This window comes from Helicoverpa zea, chromosome 8 (assembly GCF_022581195.2).
Source record: "Helicoverpa zea isolate HzStark_Cry1AcR chromosome 8, ilHelZeax1.1, whole genome shotgun sequence".
Classification (NCBI taxonomy): Eukaryota; Metazoa; Arthropoda; class Insecta; order Lepidoptera; family Noctuidae; genus Helicoverpa; species Helicoverpa zea.
Genome location: NC_061459.1, coordinates 10,939,419 through 10,953,379, shown reverse-complemented (window position 1 = coordinate 10,953,379; position 13,961 = coordinate 10,939,419). Strand labels below are relative to the sequence as shown.

General features: G+C 35.4%; 2 protein-coding genes across 6 annotated transcripts in view; both read right to left on the bottom strand.

The window, feature by feature from the left end:
* The window catches only part of LOC124632192 (teneurin-m), a 202,197-nt gene extending 199,908 nt beyond the window's left edge, over nucleotides 1–2,289 (bottom strand). For all 5 annotated transcript variants that reach the window (XM_047166898.1, XM_047166900.1, XM_047166901.1 and 2 more), the window contains exon 1: nucleotides 2,073–2,289. In XM_047166898.1, the coding sequence (XP_047022854.1) occupies nucleotides 2,073–2,106 (34 nt within the window). In that variant the 5' untranslated portion in view covers nucleotides 2,107–2,289. The remainder of the gene's footprint in view (nucleotides 1–2,072) is intronic.
* A 2,650-nt stretch (nucleotides 2,290–4,939) lies between these two features.
* On the bottom strand, nucleotides 4,940–8,551 carry LOC124632772. The gene is made up of 3 exons (XM_047167733.1): nucleotides 8,188–8,551; nucleotides 6,935–7,991; nucleotides 4,940–5,130 (listed from the first exon to the last, which is right to left on the bottom strand). Exons 1-2 carry the CDS (start codon nucleotides 8,300–8,302, stop codon nucleotides 6,940–6,942), a joined length of 1,167 nt encoding a protein of 388 aa, XP_047023689.1. The 5' UTR covers nucleotides 8,303–8,551; the 3' UTR covers nucleotides 4,940–5,130; nucleotides 6,935–6,939.
* Between the last annotated feature and the right edge of the window lie 5,410 nt (nucleotides 8,552–13,961).

Genomic DNA, 13,961 nt, shown 5'->3' with positions numbered 1-13,961 from the left:
ATTTGCCAGCACTATTTGGTGATTTATGTTTGTTTAACACGAAGGTGTTTGGGGAACATAAGTGTGATTTGTTTGCTCTTTATTGGCTATCGGTTTCAAAATGCCTTTAAAAATAAATATTGCTTCTTTTTTTTGGATTTTTGGAAGATTTATTGCTTTGAACACTGAGCTTGCTTAGCACAGTATAAGATCTATGCTGTAGTTACGTGTAAATAAGTAAACGGTTATTATAGTTCGGCCATTCAGAGAATGCGTTCCTGACACGTCGCGATTGAACTGACGACGTAATAACATTCATTGATTATTGATATAATAATGTTGTTTTAATGCTCCTCAATTGTTAAAACGGTAAACAACCAGCAAAAATATTTTTATCGTAACTGCAACGCCATTGCAAAGTTACGTCGTCAGTTCAATCGCGACGTGTCAGGAACGCATTCTCTGAATGGCCGAACTATAAGTACCTGATGAGATTTCTATTTGCTGTAGCATGTTGGTATCACTTAATAGATATTTATTTTAACTGATGTGAGTGGTAAGTGTTAATAAATATGATTCAAAATCTTACATGGTAACTTTCACGTACATCTGAGAGAACATCAACAGAAATATTTTATACTATTAGTCTAAAACTCTCACCAAGCAGCAAACTACTCAAAACATGAGCATAAAAATCTTTTTCATAAAACGAGTGTTCAATGAACCTTTTCTCCGTTCATTCCAGCAACAGAAATTAATATTAAGTTTCTTGGAACTGTTTGACGTAAATCTTAATTACTGCATTAAGTATATTCTTGGGGGTAGAAAATTATTACTACAAACATAATTATTACAGGCAATAAAAAAGTTGTGTTTTCATAAATTGATAGAAATTTTCACCTTCTTCTTCTTTTCAAGTTCTTCATCAATATCACTTTAATTAAAATCATTGAACACTTCAACTAACTTTACATTGCGAAGATGACTTGATGCATCTAAACTTACAACATAAACAAACAAATTAGATACCTCGAAGAAAGTAATAACTTCACTCGGGCTCGCTATAAAACACTGACTTAATTTAGCGTGATCAAAATGTTCTCGTAAGTCTCCATAAACATCATTATGTCGTGCATCAAGCAATTCTTTCATTAAATCAATTACTGGGCAAGCATTCCTCAAATCATTTCCAATGATTTCACAACAAGCCATCCTGTTTGTACCATCGTTTGCCCTTTCGTCTTAATTGGACAAATCATTACCAATTTAACTTGGTACAGCGAGCTCATTTCTGTTGACTCAACGGTCGTTAGTAGTTATCTTGTTGGATTTAATATATTCTCAAAGTTCCTCCTTTTCGGTTCAATGTTTAAGTGCAGTGAGTTCTGTTACAGCCAGTTCGTTCGAGATAAGAAATTGTTTAGCTTCTGTTTTATCACTTCTAAATTACGTTGTTTCTATTTTGTGTCCCTACATTTCAAGATTTCGACATTTCTTAAGAAGTCATTTGTTGTTGCGGTGATTCTTTACCGACCTTGTTTTTTTTCGGGATTTGGTTATCGACCTGTGTAAGATTTGTAACTGGCATTTTTTAAGTCCATTTTATTAAATCAAACCATCCTAAGAAAATTTTGGATTGTTTTTGGAAATTATCAAGAATTTAGCATTTTCACTTTTATGATTTAAATCAGAAGTTCTCTTCTCAAAATATTGAATTATAACTGAAACTTCAAGTTACTGAGTTTTATTTTTGCTTCGTTTTTGCAGTTAAGCTAAATAATAAACGAAACTTGACAAAAAATAAATTAACAACCCTCTGAAAAGTTTAGACTTAATGTTTACATTATGTCAACGTAATTCCCTATCCAGACGAAAAATTGAAAGAGAATCTTATATGAATTGAATTTAGAGCGTTTTAATAATTACATGACCCGAGTCGCCGCATAGCCGCTGAAAATGCTGAAATGCCGCAACGCACGTCCCATTACACGCGAATAAAGCCAACGCTAACCGCAGCCCGAACGAGGCAATTTACGAATTTCCGCCCAATTCAGCATTAACTAGAACCAAACATAACCAAAACACAAACTTACGTTGATCGAAGAAGCAGCGGTCCAAACCATTCATAACGTTGTAAACAACCTCATAGTGCACTTAAAACACCAATTTTATGCGTTTACGTTCACAGTTTGCACTAGTGACGTCACACTCAAAACAAATCACAACGTATTCGTTCCCACTACGGTTAACACAACGTCGGGGCGGGTTCGGTTAAGGGTGAGTTTATAGGACGTGTTGCCCATGCGGCGGTCGGCGCGCGACTGGTGTGCGCGGCGCAAGGAGCAAGGGGCGCGGGGTGGGGGCCCGGCGGGAGGGGGTGCGTGCGTTCGGAATTCACTTCCCACGTGCTAGCCACCCGTCCTTTTCTTGCGGGACGGGTTAGCTTTTTAAAAGCGGCGAAGCAGGGCCCGCGCCGCCCGTCGACGCATCGATACGGCCAGAGGCGACGTTTAGCTGTAACCTTGTTTATATGCACTGCAGCTAATAATAACGCGAATACCACTCCAAGTGAGCGTTTGTTGTTATTTTTTTTATATGCACTAAGTAACATTGTGCGTTAGTTGAGTGGCCAGTTAAGTTTGTTTATTCGAGTTTCCGATACTCTCTCGATCCGTTCTCCTGTTTCCTGTTGGGTGTTGAGTGGTGTTATTGTTTTATATTCGATCATAATGTTCGTTTTGTAATATCGAATTAACTTGAAACTTTATCTTTTTTGGTTCTCAAAGAACTGTGTACATATTTTTAATGGGAGACTCAGCATGCCCCGTCATGTTAATGGGAACAATATTTTTTAATGGTATATTCAGATAAATTCAACCATAAAAATATGTAGAACGGTTTACAAGAATGGTGTCATGCCAGAAGAATTTAGAGATAAGCAGTAAGCTGGGTCCAAAAAATGTAGTAAAATGTGTATCGAAAGTTTTTGGTTCTCTTTTATTTTATGCTAGAAGTAATTGCCGATAATTTTATTATTTTGTTATTTTTTTATTACTTTTGTGCATACAACTGTAAAGTTCACAAAAAAGTAAAAGAATTATTGATAATCAAACGAACTTACCAAGTGAAGTTCGATGACAATTATGTGAACAGGTTTATTCGACGCGATTTATTGTTTACATGTTGTACAAGTATCTCCATTCACTGGCCTTCTACACAGATTTTTAAATTAGTCTATGGATTTTTTGTTGGTAACACAGGGAAAATAAATAAAATAAAATTTTATATGGTAACATTCTACCCACTCATTATTCACTTCCATCGACGGAGCTTCATTTTGTTTAAAGACATAACATTGTTATATTATTTCGTTGTAGGGTGTGGAATATTTATCTAAAACTTATTGAAATAACCAGGACTAACCATTTAGGTAAGTACTCATTAATAAGTTTTTGTTTTCAGGGAGGGTTAAGATGTAAATCGCGTCGAATAAACCTGTTCACATAATTGTCATCGAACTTCACTTGGTAAGTTCGTTTGATTATCAATTATGTTTCACAGGTTTATTCGACGCGATTTATTGTTTACATGTTGTACGATGTTCAGAGAACACAGTGCGAAATAATACAAGGTGTTGATTTGCATTTGTGCCATACTTCAGGAGGAGGACATAACATACGTAAATAATCGATTGGAATTACAGTAGACGGGAAATAGCTAATATGCACTGTTTTTTTTGTCATTGTAATGTCGTAGTATTTCAGAAGTAATCCAATTTTATGAATGAAATTTATGAATAATCGTTGCGTATGCTTTGTGTTTGCGTTTGTGTGAGGGCGCAGCACGGTTCTAAGGCCAGTAACACACGCACCAAGTTTAAATACGGCCAGATGACATTGACGGAATTCCGAAAAAAAAAAAAAATACGTACCAATTTTTTTGTTGATTTGGGTCGAGAATCATTAGCATAGTTACGTCCTTGACTATGGCACGGATGCAATTCAACAGCTTGTATAAACAATGGACTGAGGAATTGCACTTTTTTATTCAAGAAAATCTACAGATTCATTACAAGTGGGTAATTGATCATTTATTTATTCACAATCATGTTTTATTTTTAAGTATTCATTAAATATAATTTTATTACAGATTGGCAGATAATATGCTGTTAGCAAACTGATTTGGATCAGAAATAATATCACGATTATAAAACCGTGCAAACACGGAAGAAGATTCCGTCCAGCCAGCGGTTTTTCGAATTACATCGATACTCACTCCGAGTCTGTTAGCTGATGATGTGGAAGCATGCCGTGTGCTATGAGCGCTGAATATAGAAGTATCAATACCACTTTTGAGAAGAATATTTTTTATCCAGTGACCGAGGGTTTGAGAAGATACTTTATTGTGAGGTCGTTTGTAACTAATAAATAAATAATCGTTATGACGAAGTGAATTTGTTTTATTTATGTAGTCTTCTAGGCACATGGCGGGGCAAATTTGAGGACGAGCAGTAAAGTAAGGTAATTTTAAAACAGGTTGAAAGGAATTTGGTTTAGATGTTTTAATTAGATCTGGTATAGTGATAGTTATATCATAAGGTGAGTTTATAATGATATTTTCAGTTTTTATTAGAGCAAAAGTTTGCACTCGATGTGCTGTCACCAAAGCCAACAGACTCACAGTTTTTTTAGACAGAGTTTCTAGGTTGAGGTCAGCATTGGGCCATTGTTGTGCTAAGTAATTTAATATAATGTTAGGATCCCAAGTCAAATTGTATTTAGGGATGGTTGGCCTCAACCTGTAAACTCCTTTTAAGAATCTCTTAATTCTATCATCCTCTATTATATTTCCTAATATTAAAGATAGTGCAGACTTGTAGGTATTTATAGTACCATATTTAGCACCCTTATCAAACATAGTAGTCAAAAAATGAATAACGATAGGAACTGATACAGCAGAATAATCATAACCATATTTATTACAATAATTTAACCATGACTTAATACAACCATCGTATTGTTTGTAAGTAGAATCAGACAAGGACGATAACATTATTTCCACTGATCTCACAGACAGACATTTCTTCAGTAATGTTTCCCGGAAAGCTTCGCGGCTACTAAGATTAAGCTGCGGTGAAGATTGTGACGAGACCTGAAAGGACAAATTAATAGGTCATCACTGGGGCCGAAATAAATTTGTTCGGAACACACAAGCTTTTTGAATATAGGAAACCACGGTTGAGTAGGCCAATATGGTACTATAACAATGCCTTCAGCTTTTTCACTAATAATTTTTTGCATGACTTTAGTAATCATAGAAAAGGGTGGAAATGCGTAGAAAAACTGTTTTTTCCAAGAGATTGTAAAAGCATCTCTTGCCAATGCATCTGGGTCATGAGTCCAAGTTACGTAATTTGAGCACTTTGCATTACATCTACTAGCAAATAAATCTATTTCAGGTATGCCGAAAATACTAGTAATTTTGTCATAAACAGCATTATTAATTTCCCATTCAGTATCTTGAAACTTTTTACGTGATAATTGATCTGCTTCTACATTATCCTTTGTATTGATATAACCTGCAAAAACAGTTATTTTACGCGTCTCACACCACTGCCATATTTCTCTAGCAATAACATCAAAATGGTTAAACTGTACGCTTCCCATTTTGTTGATGCAACATATTGCAGTTACATTATCAAGCCTTAACAGAATGTTAATATTACACTTATGCTTTGCAAAGCATTTGAGAGCAAGAAATGCAGCCTTAAGCTCCAACTCGTTAATATGCAGAGATTTTTCTGAAGGCGTCCAATGACCAAAACACTTTTTTGTATTACAATAGGCGCCCCATCCTGTAGATGATGCATCGGAAAAAATCTCTAAATCATAATTACCACAAACTAACGGATTAGAACTGTGGTCGATATGATTCAACCACCAAAACATATCAATTTTTAGGCAGCTAGGAAATTGTACAACTTGATCATAGCTAGGGTTTTTTAACAAGCAATGATACTTAAATTTCTCCATTGATTTAGTGTATAGCCATGAATACTGCACGGCAGGACAAGCAGAAATTAATATACCGATAAAACGAGCAAACTCTCGAAGTTTGCAACCCTTTAATTTTAAAAATTTGTTAATACAGTCCTTAATTTTCAAGATTTTGTTATGTGGTAATTTTATTTGCATATTAACGGAATCATATTCAAAACCTAGAAATTTGCATTGAGTATGAGGCTTTAAGCTACTTTTCTCCATATTTATTAGAAAACCTAGATCCTTGAGGAGTTTTATTGTGGCTTCAACATTGTTTTTGCATTCCAAAAATGTATTTCCGATTAAAAATATGTCATCAATGTAAATTACAGATATAAAACCATTTAATCTAAGGTATTCCATGACGGGTTTCAATAATTTTGTAAACACGTACGGTGCCGTACATAACCCGAAGGGTAGACAGTTAAATTCATAAAGAACATCATTATAAATAAAACGGAGGTACTTTTTATGAGAATTATGAATAGGTAACAGAAAATATGCGTCTTTCAAATCTACCGACGCCATATAGCAATTTTGAGTAATAAGTTTGGATGCGGTACGGTAATCCTCCATTTTAAAGTGTTTATTATCAACAAATTTATTTAAACATTTTAAGTTTAATTTGAACCTTTTGTCTCCGTTTGGTTTAGGTACCAAGAACACGGAGGATATAAATTCTCCTACTTCATGAGTGCATCGAGATATTGCGTTAACCTCTAATAATTTATTAATGGATTTTTCAAAATCTAAAGCCTCTTCGATTGATTTAGGGTACACTTTAGGGGTATCAGTACGACATGGAGTACATTTAAAGGGTATTAAATATCCTTTAACCCATGACAAAATATTGCTATCGGAAGTTAATTTCTTCCATTTGTGTACATAATATTTGAGACGACCAGCTAGTTTACCTGGGTTATTTCCGAGGCTGCGTTTTCCGCCGGGGAGACGTCGTGCGCGTTGGTGACGGACGGCGTTGCCGCGACGACGACGTGCCGCTGCTCTGTGGCCGCTGTGCTGGCCACGGTGGTCGTTTCGGTCCAGCCTGGGGTTTGTGTTCTACCTTGCGATGTTGAGCTTGGTAGTTTAAATAACCTTTGTTCCTGATTGTAGCAGCATTAGGGTGCGCAGGTATTTTAGGTTTTTGGCTTTTCAGCGCATCGCCAGACTGTTGTATTGTTTTTGCGGCTTTTAATTTTTCAGTTAAATTTTCACCAAAAAGCATTGAATCTCTGGTAGCTTCTGTCAGAGTATTTTTCAGTTTGTGATTTATTGACGTAATTATAAAGTTTCGCCGCGTCCTTGTCTCCTGATAGTGACTATCACATAAAATACGCGAAGCGTCACTCAGTGGCTTGAGCAGTTTTTGTCGGGACAGTTCGTTGGAAATGATCATGTCAGTTAATGTTGCTAATGCAGACAAAGCTACCCCCAGTTGCTTTTGCTTATTTTGGAGAATCGCATCTCTCTTAACGAGAGCTTCTGGCAGAGCCGCTTTAACTTCAGGATTTAGTAATGGTGTTAACAGTAAATCGCAGTTACTAGGAGCATTATGATCTCTACAAATGTTGTCTTTGGAATCTTTAGCAAGTCCATTGGCTAGAATTAATTGCCATCGACTGGCAATATCTTTGTGAATAGCTGGACCCCTTGGAGTCTCAGTTTTAGGAGCATCACCCAATAACAACAATATGTCCTCTTCCAGTTCAGTCTCCTCAATCATTTCAGGCTGGGTATCTAATGATGAACCTGGTACTGTGGTTGAGGTTAGATTTTCTAGTGGCGGCTGCTCAGGCTCCGGCTGAGACGGTGGCGGCTCAGGCGGTGTTGATTGAAGGTTCGACACGTGCGTTGGTGACAACGATGGCATATCCAGTATTTCGATGTCATCTTCTACATATGCTGAGCCCACGTGTATATCACGTGGTGACACCTCGACGGATATGTCCTCTTGCTGTCGTGTCGGAACTGTAGCGAAGAGAAAATATACGATTATTTAAAAAATAACGTATTTTTAATTTAGTTTTAAATTTTTTTACGATAGTAACAGCCCTAGTAGCAGTACGTATCGTTATATGTATTAGCTCAATTTATGTGACAGTAGTAGCCCAAAACTAGCAGTACGTATCACGGTATTGAACCAATAAAAATATAAATAACTTACAGTTTAAATCATCGTCCGATTCGAACGTAACCTTCCTCTCCCGCAACGTGTTCTTCAATTTTCTTATTTTTCGCATGATGTCTTCATCACTTCTCTCGTGCTTCCTTTTCCCCATCTTTAGAGTATTACTGGATCGGGAAGAGACGTGCGAAGGCCAGCAGACAGAAACACAGAATGAAGCTCCGTCGATGGAAGTGAATAATGAGTGGGTAGAATGTTACCATATAAAATTTTATTTTATTTATTTTCCCTGTGTTACCAACAAAAAATCCATAGACTAATTTAAAAATCTGTGTAGAAGGCCAGTGAATGGAGATACTTGTACAACATGTAAACAATAAATCGCGTCGAATAAACCTGTGAAACATAATTATTAAAAAAACAAAATACCCGACTGCACACTAAAAAAAGAGTAAAACAAGCCCCACAATAATATTTAATTTATAAATATTGATGGAAAGCATCGCAGGCGGGGACCAACAGAGGCTTATTTATAGTCATTTCGGTTGTGCACCATTTAGCAGAATTTTCGTTGGTGGCGGTCAAGGTGGTCCCCGCCTGCGATGCTTTCCATCAATATTTATAAATTAAATATTATTGTGGGGCTTGTTTTACTCTTTTTTTAGTGTGCAGTCGGGTATTTTGTTTTTTTAATAATAATTCTTTTATTTATAACTTTTTAGCTGTTTTTATTTAACGAAAATGTTGTAGATGTAGAAGACTATGTATATGTAAGTACCATTTTAAATTATTTCGACGACATTTGGCTTTAGATTACGAGTGATGTTACTCCGCAACATAAATTTACCGCCAATCTGGACTGTTGGTAGTGAAGAAGAAAAAGAATTAGGTGAGTCATTACTGCTGAAGACCGTCAACGACGTGTGCCCTTATGCGTGTGCCCGCATTCGGGCTGTATACTCGAGCATATCCCCCTCCGCACCGCGCCGCGCGCCGCATGCCAGGCCACGCCCTATCTTTTTGCTTGCTAACGCATGAGTTGCTTTGCGTTGACGCAGAATTAACATGTTCCCGTGGGAATTTTGAGAAAAAACGTATCCTATATTAATTATTACTCCCGTGATTGAAATGAATCTAATGATACCGCATACATATTTTTTTAAAGGGAAATTTAGAAAAAATATCCCGTGGGACTTTTAGGATAAAATGTATCCTATGACACTCCCGTAATCAAGACAAATCTAACGATACCTCATACATCAAAATCCATCAAGCCGTTTAGGCTACAGGAGGTCACAAAGGAACAGACATACATACATACATACATACTTACATACACTCGAAAAACATTACCCTCCTTCTTTGGCAGTCGGGTAAAAAATATTAATGTTCTTCATTGAAGACTCAAGGAAAGTTTAAAAAATGCATCAATGAGCAAACTGATAGATTGCTTACAAGAAGCGCTCTGTTTCCCATAAACTGTATGCGTGGGCCGCAGCTGATATATTTCACCTTTTTAAAATTCCAAGATCAGTATTAAGATTTGAGGAACCCTAAAAATAGTTAATGCATTTCTTAGAGCTGTTCTGGTGGCCTGCTGGTGTCTTATCGACTTGTCATTCAACGAGGGTTTTTAGTTTTTTACTACTATTTAGTCCTGTTGAGCGATGAAAGGGACTACTCGGGGAAGACTTGACGGGGTAAGGACAAAATGGATCAGATGATGGATTTTAGTTGTGCATTACGCATGTTAATGAAATGTGACGTATCCCTTGTCGTAAAAAATAAGTGCACTCCGTATAGAGATGTTGATGTGTTCGTCCGTTTGTTTCACTGAAGATTTCAACGGACCGTGAATAGCTCACGTGTTAACATCAATCATAACTCGTTTTTGTTTAGAATTTCAGATTGCTTCGTTCAATGAGTGTGACTCTTCATTTGTAAGACTATCAATAGACGATCTTCATTTATTTTAAGTATGTTTACTGAGTTTGACGATTTCATCGCCTTTGATGTTGAACACAAAGTTACAAAGATAGTTATGAATGAATTTTGCGCCTTTTGATCAAATTGTTTCAAGTTACCTCGAATTAATTTTGATATTAATCAAAATTGGAAACTAGCTAAACTGTTCCAATTTACAGCGTTTTACATAGTGATAAACAAAAAGTTTTGGAAATTAAAACAGAAGAAGTAAATGAAACATATTATAATAAATTGCGAGCAAACGCAAAAGTACCAACTTTTTACTTAGACAAAGCACCCAGTAAAAAGATACAACAGCTGATACAAAAGTTAAAAACTAAAGTTTTGATTTAAAGCAAACAACATTTTCATTTAGTACTTGAATATTTTAAATGAAAAAACTTATTATTTTAAATTAAAGTTACCATTAAATAATGGTTTTTAATCTAATCTCGAGAAAGAACAACACATCATTAGAATTTCTAGTGTATGAAAACTTTTGTTTCATTAAGAAAATTGAACTTTAAACTAAAATATATTATAGTAAAGAAATCTTTTTTAACATTATTATATCCTAAACGATACATTGAATATAATATGCCGAAATAAAACAGAAAAGACATGTAAACTAACTAAAATGGAAAATTATCCGATCAAGAAAAACAAACAGTCCCAAAAATAAAGGTAAGGAATAACTGTTAGTCATAAGAGAGGAAAGCTGTGTTTATTCCACTTGATTTATCTTAGGAAATACTTTCAGATATCTATATTTTGAAATAATATTCCTTAGAAGCTTACTTCACACATATATCAGTATGGTCAAAGAATCGCGACCTTATATAAAATTGACTGAAAGACAAACATATTATTATCTATACTAATATTATAAAGAGGAAAACTTTGTTTGTTATCTATACTAATATTATAAAGAAGAAAACTTTGTTTGTTGGTTTGGTTGTAATGAATAGGCTCAAAAACTACTGGACAGTTTTTAAAAATTCTTTCACCATTTGAAAGCTACATTATCCACGAGTAACATAGGCTATATTTAATCCCGGTACGGGCAGTAGTTACCACGGGACGCGGGTGAAACCGCGGGAAAACGGCTAGTTTGAGAATATATTGAAAAAATTACGACGCTTTTACCAGTTACCATAGCAACGATCTCAATCTGGCCCACCAAATCTCAGCTAAAACACATCCTATTATTAACTTCGCATTACGCGTGAATGTCCTTTTAGTGTTTATTTATTCTATTAAACGAAGTGGTAATGTATTTTCCACTCAACGAGTAATCCTAATGGCTGCCTGTATTGTACCCACGCGCGGTTTTAATTGAATCAAGTTTATGGAACTGGGAACATATTATATTGTCATGCTTGGCTCTTGGGATCTGTAGCACTCTAAGCTGTGTTAATATAGTTATGGAACGTTTTGGAAATTGCTGTAGTGTTTTAACAATGTCCTAGATTGGGAATTGCGTCCTTGATCGGTACCTATTACTACAATCCTTCTCATCTACTTTTATAATCATTGCTTTTTATTCATCTTAGCTGTCTCTTCTATTGATCAGACAAAAATGAAGTAGCACAAAGAGTTTATTGGTTTATTTAATCTTCACACTAAACCAATTATTGTAAATCTCAGAAACATTTGTATCACAACTTGAAAGCATACGTCCAACTCTCAACAGGATTTAGCTCTTATTTCATCCCGATATCGCCCAGTAATAATGACATCAGAACATTTATTGCCTACACGTAATGCATAAGTCTACCTATTAATAAAATAACTAGCAAGCACTTAGCCCATACTAACGAGCCTATAACTTACAGATTATACGGCGACATATTTTTAGTTAAAGTTACTACGCTTTTAGATTATTTTGCATTATTTATGGAAGCTAATATTGTGAACAAGTATCGAGACTCTATTTATTTATTTATTTAGTATCTCCAACGTAGAATACCCAATTACATTTTGTTACCTTTACAACAAGAACATTTCTGTGTGTTTCTCCAATTATCAACTTAGAGTCATTCGTTGAACATCTTATATACCGGTAGGAAACAGTTCATCTAGTGACGTACCTACACCCACATGCCCCTTATTCGTGATCTATAAACAGAACCAAATAGATTGAAAAAACACATACATATTTTTTATTTCCTTCACACTCGGCTGCATTATAAAAATAAGACATAAGTTTTCATTTCAAAAATCCATCAAACACGACCGAATGATTTTCGCAAACAGCGTTCACCCTAACTATCGCACGTTACAATGAGAACGATACATCATATACGTCACGATACAATGTATAGATATTTATCACAATTTGTAGCCTAATGCGCCGGATCGTCGCTGACAAAAGGGACTGCCCTGCACACTAGACCGTGTCGGACGATCGATACAAATGACGTATCGATCGAACCGTTATTTTAGGCGCCAAAGATGATATAATTAGCGCGAAATGTGAGTGTTCGAAATAGATTTTATTTTTGAGCTTCCTGTCTAGCTGTGGTAATGAACTCTTTGACGAATTGGCAGGTAATAATGTACGGTTATAAATATACAGTCGTCTAAAAAAAATTGAATTATTTTGTTAAATGAATGAACTACAAGAAATATGTAACTGCAGTAGTTTATTTCTCGGGAATCTTTTAATCATTATAGAGCCTGTAAGTCAGCAGTAGGTAGGTGTGTTATAATTCGTATAAGTTCAAAAATCTTTTCTTTTAACTTCTGAAGTAACCAGGCATGATTGTATATCGGTACTTTCCTTCACAAATCAAAATTTCAAAGTGTTTACATATCTTTCTCTTTTTGTTAGTCTCGATGCACTTGTCAGTTGAAGTGAGTGAGTCATAACGTGCACAGTTCGCTGGAGCGGTATCTTTCTTTGAACAACTTTCGCACATTACTCATATTCTCTGTATATTATAAGAAATTATCACTGGCAGTTATTGTTGTTCTTTTTTTGAAAGAAACAAAAGATTGAATAAAAAGTTCCAAGTCTTTTTTTTTGAAATTACATCTGTCCCTTACGAGAGTGTGACCAGTGTTAAAATTTGTTAATTAACCCTTTAAATTGACGCGTACATCAATTTTAGCACAGCATAGATACAGAACAATAGCAAATAGTTACAGTACGCGTCACACATCGTCAGGCCTAACCCCACACATTAGTGCAATAAACTCGACAATAACTTAATTCTGAGCAATGAAGGGCGATTCCCCCGTGTTTCCTTACATCTCCTTTAGGGATGACAATAGTTCGAGTCGAGTTGAATTTAATTAGAATTATCGATCGGTCGCTTTTCCGTCCTAAACTAACAATTAGGTGAAGGTATATCTGTTCTCGGCTAAAATATTTGTGGGTTAATCTAAAGTTAAAACTCAATGTATTTACATTGTTAGATAGGATACTGTAGTTGTGCCCGATTGCGGTGAGTTTGTGTAACTAAGGCTCGGTAAACTAAAAAGTAAATGGACTAAAGGCTTCGAGCTCGTTAGTGATAAATTATGAATGGATCTCTTGTCTTTATTATGCTCCAAAATAGATGTATGTCAAAAAACAACTGAGAAAATTAACACTTTACCCAGACATTGCAGGATCGAATTATTTTAAAAGTATAAGTAGTGCCAAGCAGTTGTAAATTACTTATACAGTAAATGAGGTCAAGAAATGAATAACTTTCTTTTTTGAAGTCAGATAAAAAATAATAAGTATGCGTATGTAAATAAAGCTTGGAACATAATTTACTCAGAAGCCAAGAAAGTAATTTTCAACCATATTCCTGAAATTAAAGAATGATTCGGTGGAAAAATTTTATATGACAAAAAAT